The 11656-nt window shown below is 42.2% G+C and overlaps 1 protein-coding gene and 1 pseudogene across 1 annotated transcript in view; both read left to right on the top strand.

Annotated features, from left to right (window-relative positions):
• LOC108317994 overlaps window positions 1–2041 on the top strand; it is a 31059-nt pseudogene extending 29018 nt beyond the window's left edge.
• Window positions 2042–3653: 1612 nt separating this feature from the next.
• LOC108317968 (60S ribosomal protein L10-like) overlaps window positions 3654–11656 on the top strand; it is an 8494-nt gene continuing 491 nt past the window's right edge. Inside the window, exons 1-2 of the mRNA XM_017548672.2 lie at window positions 3654–3693; window positions 6022–6098. Of these exons, the coding sequence (XP_017404161.2) occupies window positions 3654–3693; window positions 6022–6098 (117 nt within the window). The remainder of the gene's footprint in view (window positions 3694–6021; window positions 6099–11656) is intronic.

Here is an 11656-nt window from a genome sequence, read left to right as displayed (position 1 = left end):
TTTTTTTTTTTTTTTGTAGAGGCAAGGTTTTGCCATGTTGCTCAGGCCAGTCTAAAACTCCTGGGCTGAAGTGATTTGACTGCCTTGGCCTCTCAAAGTATCAGGATTACAGGGATGAGCCACTGTGTCCAGCCTACCCAATTTTTGGTGAATCAATGAATGAAGACTGTTATAGTAGTGTTGGGTTAAATTAAGGAAGAAATGTTTGCAAAATGAAAAATGTAAGAAACATCTCTCACCACCATGCAGTTGAACACACACACACACACACACACACATACACATACACATGCACACACAAATACAATGGGTCTGCTGAGCACTTTCGGATCATCTGTTGTATATTTGTATGATTGTCATAGACTCGTCAGTTTTTATTTTTAATAATTTTTATTTATTTATTTTTATTTTCCAGTCCATTTATTCAGTTCAGGGTTAGTGCCTGTCTTGTCAGTTCAGGGTGCAAGGCAGGAACCAGCCCTAGACAGAATGTCATCCCATCGCAGGGCACATTCAAACACACGCCCAAACTCACTCAGACCACGACCATGTAGAGGCATGCCCCTTCCCCTCATGTGGACAATTTTGAGATATGGGAGGCAACTGGAGCACCCAGAGAAAACGCAGGCATATATGGGAAGAACATGCAAACTCCACACAGGCAGTGGCCCCAGCTGGGTGTCAATTTTTTTTCTCATCAACATTATAATGAAATGAGGTTCTTCAAGGACCTGTTGTATGAGACTAACCCAGAGTAATTTTTCAAATTACCAGATTTAATGAATCAGAAAGTCTAAGAAATATGCTGGATAATCTACATACTTAACAAGCATCTGGGTGATTATTCTCATTACAGAGATTTGGGAAATTTCTAGATGAGTGCTTCTTTAGAGTTAATATCCATAGGAATCACCTGGGATCTTGTTTAAAAAGCCATTTTAGGGCCGGGCACAGTGGCTCATGCCTGCAATCCCAGTACTTTGGGAGGCCGAGGCTGGCGGATCACCTGAGGTCAGGAGTTAGAGACCAGCCTGGCCAACATGATGAAACCCCATGTCTACTAAAAATACAAAAATTAGCCAGACCTGATGGTGGGTGCCTGTAGTCCCAGCTACTTGGGAGGCTGAGGCAGGAGAATCACTCGAACCCGGGAGGCAGAAGTTGCAGTGAGCTGAGATCACGCTATTGCACTCCAGCCTGGGCAACAAAAGTAAAACTCTGTCTCAAAACAAAACAAGAACAACAACAACAACAACAGAAGTGCAAGCAGAGGGTGCCAGAGGTAGGGGAGAGGAAAAACAAAATTCCCAGGTTCCCTCCCAGGCTGCAGTCTGGGCTGCGGGTTTGGCCGCCCCCTCCTCGCGAAGGCAGTGGCTTCCAAACTCCTGCGCACGATTATCCTCGGGCCCCCCGGCTCTGGCAAGGGCACTGTGTGCCAGAGGGTCGCCCAGAACTTTGCCCTCCAGCATCTCTCCAATGGCCCCTTCTTGCCGGAGAACATCAAGCCCTACACTGAAGTTGGTGAGATGGCAAAGCAGTGTATAGAGAAAAGTCTTTTGGTTCCAGACCATGTGATCACATGCCTAATGATGTCCAAGTTGTAGAATAGGCGTGACCAGCACTGACTCCTTGATGGTTTTCCTAGGACATTAGGACAAGCCAAAGCCCTGGACAGAATCTGTGAAGCGGATTTAATGATCAGTTTGAACATTCCATTTGAAACACTTAAAAATCATCTCAGTGCCATTGCATTCACCCTCCTAGCAGAAGGGCATAAAACCTGGACTTCAATCCACCTCATGTAGGTGGGATTGATGATGTCACTGGTGAACCATTAGTCCAGCAGGAGGATGATAAACCTGAAGCAGTTGCTGCCAGGCTAAGAAGGTACAAGGATGTGGCAAAGCCAGTCATTGGATTATACAGAAGCCGAGGACTTCTCCACCAATTTTCTGGGATGGAGAGGAACAAAATCTGGCCCTCTGTTTACACACTTTTCTCAAACAAGATCACACCTATTCAATCCAAAGAAGCATATTAACCCTGCCCAATGGAGGAAACAGGAAGATGTGGTCATTCATTCAATTGTGTGTGTAATATTGGTGCTGTGTTCAAATTAGAAGCTAGCTGAGGTAGCTTGCAGCATCTTTTCTAGTTGAAATGGTGAACTGATAGGAAAACAAATGAGTAGAGTTCACAAAGAGGCCCTGCTCTGCCTTTCAAAAGGAAGGTCACCTACACATGTTTAACGTGTCTCTGCACTCTCAAGCCCTTCATAGGATAGCAAGTACAGTGTGGATTTCAAATGGGTGTAACTTCAGCTCCAGCTGACTTTTGACAGCTGTATTGTTGCTGTGGCATCCCTTTTTTACACATGATGGTGATGGTTTCTGGTTCTCCCATCTCTACAAGGACTGTTGAACCACAGCACCTGGAAGCCTGAGTCCACTAAGGGCTCTAGCCCAGATTTTGTCCCAGGTTTTCTGCTGTGTGCCCTCCTGGTGACAGTGAAATTGAAGCTACTTACTTTTGGTGGTTCTTTCTCTGGTCTTGTGTGACTGTGTCCACAGTTCATTTTTTTTTTGGGTAGGAGTAACTCCTTTTCCGCATCTGTGCTCTATAGAGTCTCTCCTTTTCAGGCATCCTGGGATGAAAGCATCTGACTTCTATTTTTTTTTAAACTGTATATTTTTTTGACATCTGTTTTCACTCTTAGACTATTAAACAAAACAGGTCGTTATTGTTCTTATCCCTCTCAAATTCTTTTAAGAACTGAGGGTGAGGGGGTGTATTGAACCTCTTTACGCACCAGAACTGAGCTGTGAAGAGGATCTTCTTTCTGGAGAGGAAATTATTAAACTGCTGGTCTGACTCTCATGGATTGACACTGTTCCTTTCTTTTATCATGAACAAAATTAAACCCCTAAAAGTCTTTTGGGAATCCTAAAAAAGCATGGGAAGTATAAGTATTTAGCTACATAAATGTTGTAAGATCATATCTTATGTATACAAGTAATAAGACCATTTGGAATTATTGGACTAATTAAATAGTTAAGGTTTCTAGGCAGGACAATAAAATGTAATTTGAAAGTGCTGCTAACTGTTAATGCTGACAGTGTTTCACTCCTGTGAGTGACTCAAACATATTATATATAGGTGGCAAAGAGAACGGAGCCTGTGGGATTGAGCAGAAGGTTGTACTAGCTGCGCCTGGACTGAGTATAACAGCTTTACGATTACAGGAAAACAAAATCTTTATTTTTTTTTTTCTGTTCCAAAGATTCATCCTATGGAGTGGCCATAAAGTCTAGAATTAGATACTAATATTTTGTCATTCATTACAACCTAATATCAATAAACCATTTGTTAAAGGACGTGCCTGGTTTCCAGACTTGGTGGTTACCTTGAATAATTCTTGCTGTCCTCTGGGAAGGACAATGATGTTTATTCCTGCTACCTCAAAAATATGCGTCCCTTCTTCATGCATCATGACTGTCCCCAGCTAGTGTCCTTTACTATTCCTAGGAGTGCCTCCTGTCTAACTTTTCCTACTAGTGAGAAGAAAAGAAGTCTATTTGAACACTTCAGTGGTGTTGAAACACATTACTTCCTTTCTGAAGATGTCCCAGTGAATCCTCAGTCAATTCGCTGCCATGTATAACCTGTATGATAATGAGTACATCTTCCTTCAAAGTACTGCCCAAACTCTTGCCAGTTCCTCTCCCCTTGTCCCTTCATGTGAATTTTTTTTGGCTACCTTAGTGAAAATACAGACCAGTCTCTTCCCCATCCTCTCAAACATACGAGATGGTTTACTTTTTAGGTTTATGCAATGAAATTGCTCCATCAGATCTATGAATTGTCAGTGCATTATATTGACTCTGAGCACTTTAGAATTTAGATTTGCAATTGAATGGCAGTTTGTGGAGATGGGGTGCATATCCGATATATAGATAAAGCTCAGGCTTGCGGAAGAACCAGTTATAGAGAAAAATAAGTCTGATATGAGGAAATTTGAATGATTTAGACTAGTTCTGCCATAGAGAAAATTTCCACAAAGTAGGAAACATAGAACATCAAAATTATTCTGTAGAACACTCAAAAGTGGAAAGTTTGCTTTTTTGGAAACAGGAGAATATTCACTTCCCTTTGTGTTTAGCTGACCCTCCAATACGATCATTGCCTTTGGAGTTTGGGAGAGGTGTGGGAAATGGCCTGATCCCTGTTGCCATATTTCACTCCTCCATCCATCCTTCCTTTCCTCTTTCCTTCCAGCCCACAGACAATTCTAGCCAACACTGAGTCACTCAGTAAGTCTCAACAGTGTGTGTGTTTGCTAAGACTGTCCAGCAGTTGAGTGTCCATGCTGGTTTAGGTGAGACCAAAAAGAGATAAATACGTTTTCCATGATCTTTGAAACATAATGCTAGTTTTGTGGTCAATGGCCTTAAAAATATATTTCTGGTTTTTGTCAACAAACTCGCTAGTTTTCCCTTAAATTATTTCATAAAAATTAAAGTTATCTTGAAAATGTTTTGAAAAAAGTAAAATTAAAAGGACATCTTTTCTTGGTTTTCCTACTACTGCCACACATGACCGTTCTTTCACTGTTAAGCAAAGAAGTTGGTTTAGATGGTTTCTAAGATTCCAACCTGACCTCACATTCTGTCATTCTACTCAGCTCTTAATTCAGTTTGCTTCCCTTATCCTAACTGGCTTCTTACTTACTTAGACCTTGGAAATGCTGCTGTATTTAATATCCTCCAATACTAATGCAGACTTAAGATAGGTACTGTTTATTGAAAACCTACTGAGAGAAATGTGCAGTTTTAGGACCTTTATTAACATCTCAATTTTTCTAGCATACTATGAAATAGGCATGATTTAATGTTGATAAACAAAGAAGACAGGGGTCCCATGGATGTGAAGCATCTTGCGCAGGCCTCTGCTGCTGGTGACCAGTGTAGCTGGGACTCTAGCCCAGGTTTTCCTGACTCAGAAGACTGAGCTTGTTCCTGGATGTCATTAATAGCTACTTGGGTCCAAGCAACCAAGGGTCTTGAGTCTTCTTGGTTCTGCTTGTGGCCTCACATCAAGAATAACAGAGCTAGTCTAGGTTTGGTGGAGCTAGTCCATGCCTGTAGTCCCAGAGTTTTGGGAGGCCATGATGGGAAGATTGTCAAAGGCCAGAAGTTCAAAACCAGCCTGGGCAACACTACAGGACTCCACCTCTACAGAAAAATAAAAAATTAGCCGGGCACACTGGTGTACACTTGTGGTCCTAGTTATTCAGGAGACTAAGGCAGGAAGATTGCTTGATTCTAGGAGTTCAAGGCTCCAGTGAACTATGATTGCACCTCCGTACCCCAGCCTGGATGACACAGCAAGACCCTGTCTCTTAAAAAGAAAGAAAGAAAGAAAGAAAGAAAAACAATAGTAGAGCTCACCAGAGTGATGTTCACCTTTTTATGACATTCCTTTGTTTTTTTCTTTTTCCTTTGTTTAAGCAAAGGAAGCTGCTAGGGGAGAGTCTTAGTCTTCCTGCCTAAGACATCCTTTATGAACAGAATAAAAGTTTGTCAAAGTAGGCTGGACTTGGGTCCAGGCTAATCTGTGAAGGAGGCTAGCTCATGTTCCTTACCTACCCTTTCGGTGTCCACTGGGTAGTGCCCCTGAAGTGGCCTTTACCCTTGAGCCATCCCTAGCCATGGTGCTCATACGTAGGCTTTTGAGCTCCTTGGAGCTATCCAGGCCCTGCTCACTTTTCTTTCCTGAGATCAAAACAAATCTCCCCCTCACTCCCACTCTAAACAAGGTCTTGATGATAAAATAATCCTTCTCGAAATAATGAAACATCAAACAAAAGTTAACTCCTTACTTTTGCGCTACTGTCTCTCTATTCCATTACACATTAACATGATTCTGAATGCCAAATCCAAACCTTTGCCCACCATCTACTTGTCATGCAACAGTCGAGGAAGTAACCAGGGGAGATTCACTTCCTGTCTTGTCCTTCCCCAGGGACCATTCCCCTGCTGCCCTCCGGCAGCCAAGCTCAGATGAGCTCCATTTTTACCCACAGTGTGCTCCTCTCTTTGGTAGGGAAGGAGAAAGGTAAGAATAGCCATGAATGAGGAAGGATACTTGGAGGGAGGTGCTGCTGTGGTTTTTTCTGCTATTTAAGATGTTGAGCCAGGATAACTTTAGATAGATGCCTGCACAAACCCATAAATAGTGCTTTTATAAAATTTAGTTCACTGGAAACTGAGTTCAGTATTTGACATTAGCTCTTTTTGTCCAAAGAATTTAAGCCTGCTGGAGGTCTTTGCTCAAATAACAAATACCTCGTATTTCCAGATGTGTTAAGGTATAGGCAGTAGTTACTGTTTGTTTACTCCATATTAGGCACATTACATGCATTGGCTAATCAAATCCTCATCAATTACCTATGTAATAATCTCAATCAACTTGCCTCGTTGTAGTATAAATGGAAAAAATCCTGTTTTTTAAACATGTTTTCATGTACCCGTAGGGGTTTATCAGGAAATTCAAAGGGCCTTTTTTGTACCTTTCCCTAGTTTGAGCTCCCTGTTCTCATTAACAGATAAAACAATGTATTTGCTTCAGCCTGTAATCTTTGCTTTTGGTGCTTAGGGACAGACACAGGAAACAGGCACTGAGGGAGTCACACTGGTAGTCAAACACTGTATCTACAGAGGGCGTGCCTCATCTCTACTCTGCTGCAGGATTTCAGGAGGTATTTGTGTCCACCTGAGAATTCCATTTATTACCTTTCGTTTAACAGAGTCTTTCCTTTCTGCAGTTGATTTTGCTGGAGAGGCAATTCATAAGGTGAAGCCCTGTTTGTAATATGACTTGTTTTCTCACTATCTCCTTTCATTTTTAGTAACTCCTTGGTCTATTTGGCATCTTTAAAAAGAGGACCTGGTAATGGAGACTTCTTTTAATATGGAAATGTGGTCTGATAACAAGTTATCATTTATTTCCGCATGTAACGGATCCAGTCTGTTTTCCAAATGAGAGGTGTGCAAGTCCCAGATGTTGAGAAGCTGTATTTTAACTAAGAAAAAAATTCCGCTTCCTGCATCTGTTGAAAGATAATAATTCATATTGCCGTCCCTTATCTTTCTTGTGACAATTTGCACAGTTCTTGCCAGAATAAATGCCATTATCTGTATGTTTCAGGGAATTCCCCAAATTGATCATTTTGTGAGTGTGTGTATGCGGTATATGTGAGAGAGCTTCAGTAAAAACACTTCTAAAGGGTGAAGGCTTTTTGTATGGCATAGATATGAAATCCCTTCCTCTGGTAATGATTAGGTTATTCCCAGAAACACAGTGTCATTCTTTAAATAAAAGCTTTCCTGTTTAAATCTTTGTTTTTTGAGATGGAGTCTCACTCTTATTGCCCAGGCTGGAATGCAGTGGTGCGATCTCGGCTCACTGCAACCTCTGCCTCCCGGGTTCAAGCAATTCTCCTGCCTCAGCCTCCCAAGCAGCTGAGATTACAGGTGCCTGCCACTACACCTGGCTAATTTTTGTGTTTTAGTAGAGATGGGGTTTCACCATTTTGGTCAGACTGGTCTCAAACTTCTGACCTCAGGTAATCTGCCCACCTTGGCCTCCCAAAGTTCTGGGATTACTGGCATGAGCCACCTCACCCGACTGCTTAAAGCTTTTCGAAGGAGCAGACCACCTTGAAGATTCCACCTAGGGTTGATATGTGTTTAATTTATTTTATAAATTATTCTTGTCTTCATTTTAAAGCTTTGGCTATATAGTCAGAAATGTCCTAAATAAACTATTTTGTATTTTATATAGAGAAGAGTCAAGGGAAGAAAAATGAAAACTCAGCCTTTATGTAAGCTCCAAGGATATCAGGGCTTAGAAGGCTTTTCTAGTTTTATAAGAATTTGTACTATTGATTTTTATATATTCTTGCTTTTTGTGTTTTTTTGTTTTGTATTTTTTAGGATTTTTTTTTTTTTTTTATGAAGTCTCGCTCTGTGTTCCAGGCTGGAGTGCAGTGGCATGATATCAGCTCACTGCAGCCTCCGGCTCCTGGGTTCCAGTGATTCTCCTGCCTTAGCCTCCTGAATAGCTGGGACTACATGTGCGTGCCACCACTCTCGAGTAATTTTTATATTTTCAGTAGAGATGGGGTTTCACCATGTTTGAGGGTCTCAATCTCCTGACCTTGTGATCCCCCCTGCCTTGGCCTCCCAAAGTGCTGGCATTACAGGCGTGAGCCCCCACACCCGGCCCTGTATTCCTTTTTTTGAGATGAACAGCTCTCCAGGGAAATTGTGGAGTTACCATGACATTTCGCTGTGAACCCTCTCCAGCTCAGATCAGCTCTGCAACCCAATGACAGCCTGTCTCTTGGGTTTACTGTCCTGTGAAATGTCAGCCCAAGTTTCCCAGAAGTTGTGTGGGTATGATGAGTCAGAGTGCTTTTCCTCAGTGGGACAGTTGTTGGTCCTCTTAATTTTGGTGTATGTGTTTCAAAGTATCTAAACCTCTAGTCTGATCTGTATATCATATCCTGTTAATTGTATTATTATTTTGATTATCTTGCTTGAAGGTTCATACATTTCCATTTGATGGAAATAAAGTTTTTTTTTTCTGCTTATAAAAAAATAAAATTAAATGCAGTTTTAGATTCAGTAGATTTGGAGTGGAATCCGAGAGTCTGAGTTTCTCTTAGAATTAGCCTCCATTAATGCAGACACTGCTAGTCCAGGGCACATGTTCGGGAGCAAAGCTGTAGAGCTCAGTACAGGTGTCAGAGACGCTGTTTGGGAATCTCAGAACGGTTATAGAACCAGTTCACAGCAAAATGCATAAACGCATAATTTATATGCAATTGCAAAGGATTTGCAGGGTCTCTGCACGCTACCCTTAGGCTCAAGGTTCACAGGACACACACATCAACCTTGTTCTCATGAGGAAGTGACAGGAATCTTTAAATAATAATGTCCAATATCTATTGAGCACCTACTATATGCCTTGACATTGTGCTGAGTGATCTTGACATATTAGCTCATTTAATCTTCACAACAAACCTATGAGGTAGGTACTATTATTATCATTCTCATTTTACAAATAACAGGCGGATCACTCAAGGCCAGGAGTTTGAGATCAGCCTGGCCAACATGGTGAAACTCTAACAAAATTACAAAAATTAGCTGGGTGTAGTGGGGCATGCCTGTAATCCCAGCTAATGGTGAGGCTGAGGCAGGAGAATCACTTGAACCTGAGAGGTAGAGGTTGCAGTGAGCTGAGATCACGCCATTGCACTCCAGCCTGAGTGACGGAGTGAGACTCCATCTCAAAAAGAAAATCAATCAATAAATAAGGAAGCTGATGTATAGAAAGTTCTAAGCAATTTGTCCACGGGTATTCAGTGGAGTATTCAGGAACTGGATTCCTGAACCCACGTGTTTAATTACTATGTTGTGCTGCACCTAATGTGTAGTAATTACTCTGAAGAAAGTAATTACTTTCTTCAAAGAGAGTGAAAATGTGGGCTGACTCTACCTGAGATTCTCAAATTCTGATGGGTATCAGAATCTCCTGGGGGATTTGTTAAACATAATTATCAAACAATGCTTGGATTCCAGCTTAGCTTCTGAATCAGAATCTCTGGAATGGGGCTGGGCGATTGTGCTTAACTGATACCCAAGATGATTCTGATGTGCAAAATTTGAGCATCATTGTCACAGACTTTTCGAAGGCAGAGTTTTAAGAGTCCAAAGGAAAGTTAGATGAAGTTTCTTGTGTGAGAAACAGACACGGAAAGTGGTTCTGAGAGTTAGGAGGCTCCCAGAAATGTATTTCTGACTCTGATCTTGATAAAGGAGAAAAGTGTAGAGGCCCTAGAAAATTCCTTTGGTGTTCCATCGGATTATTCCTTAATACAGTCACTTAGAAGGAGAAAGGCTCACTTTGAAAAGTTCACTTTATTGAGGACACAAAAAAGTACTTATAAAGGGGCGCTGATGATCTGTAAAAATAATGTAGGAGAATTAACCCCATTTCCCACTTCTTCTTTTCCTTTTTTTTTTTCTTTTGAGATGGAGTTTCACTCTTGTCACCCAGGCTGGAGTGCAGTGGCGCATTCTCAGCTTACTGCAACCTCTGCCCCCTGGGTTCAAGCAATTTTCCTGCTTCAACCTCCCAAGTAGCTGGGATTACAGGTGTGCACCACAACACCCGGCTAATTTTTTGTATTTTTTGTAGAGACAGGGTTTTGCCATGTTGGGCAGGCTGATCTCAAACTCCTGACCTCAGGTGATCTGCCTGCCTCAGCCTCCCAAAATGCTAGGATTACAGGCACGAGCCACCATGGCTGGCCACCCCATTCCCCATTTCTAACCCCAGATAAGCTTAAGTATGTGTGAGGGGGAAAGAGCTAATAACAACAAGAAAAAGGAGATGTGTGTTGGTCGGGGGCACAGCTGCCTCTTTCCTGAACTCTTGCTTTACTTTTCTTTTTCTCATTCATTTATTCCAGCTTTTTTTTTTTAAGCTGCATGTGTCCTCATTTTGCCAAGTATACTCTAGGAACTAGGAAGGCCGCTCCCTTCACTTAAGGTCCATTAACCACAAAGATCTATCCAAGGATGAGTGCTAGGAGAGGAGCAAGTGCAGTGTCAGAAGAGCACAAATGAGGTCCTAAGCAGAAGAGGAATCGCAAGATGAAAGAAGGGCACATTTTACCATGATTTCTAAAACAGGTAGAGCAGGTGTATTCTGACTGGAGGCCAGTAACTACATAGCAATCCTACCTAAGATTTGTAATTTTAATGTTTAATTTTTATCTGAGACAGAGTCTCGCTCTGTCACCCAGGCTGGAGTGCAGTGGCACTGTCATGTCTCACTGCAGCCTTATCTCCTAGGCTCAAGTGATCCTTCCACCTCAGCCCCCTGAGTAGCTGGGACTACAGGCCTTGTGTCACTGTGCCCAGCTATTTTTTTTTTAATTTTGTGGAGAAGGGGTCTTGCAGTGTTGTCAGTGCTGGTCTTGAACACGTGGACTCAAGCAACCCACTTGCCTCAACCTCCAAAAGTGCTGAGATTACAGGCATGAACCACTGTACCCAATCTGTTTTTATTTTTTAAGAGACAGGGTTTCACTATTTGTCTAGGCTGAACTTGAACTCCTGGGCTCAAGTGATCCTCCCACCTCAGCCTCCTCAGTAGCTGGGGCTACAGGTATATGCCACTGTACCCAGCCTGTCCAAGATTAAAAAAAAAAAAGAATACATGTGATATCTTTAAGATTATAGATATTTTATAGGTCATTAATTTACATTTTTCTGGTGACATATTTTTAAGGAGATTGTTGAAGAGATATTTGTGGGCCGGGCACGATGGTTCATGCCTGTAATCCCAGCACTTTGGGAGGCCAAGGCAGACAGATCACAAGGTCAGGAGTTCAAGACCAGCCTGGCCAATATGGTGAAACCCCGTCTCTCCTAAAAACACAAAAATTAGCCAGGCGTGGTGGCGGGCGCCTGAAGTCTCAGCTACTTGGGAGGCTGAGGCAGGAGAATGGCTTGAACCCAGGAGGCAGAGGTTGCAGTGAGCTGAGATTGAGTCACTGCACTCCAGCCTGCGTGACAGGGTGAGA

Source organism: Cebus imitator, unplaced genomic scaffold (assembly GCF_001604975.1).
Source record: "Cebus imitator isolate Cc_AM_T3 unplaced genomic scaffold, Cebus_imitator-1.0 Scaffold213, whole genome shotgun sequence".
NCBI classification, from domain to species: domain Eukaryota; kingdom Metazoa; phylum Chordata; class Mammalia; order Primates; family Cebidae; genus Cebus; species Cebus imitator.
The sequence above is the reverse complement of the archived record's forward strand: the minus strand, read 5'-3'. Positions and strand labels throughout refer to the sequence as shown.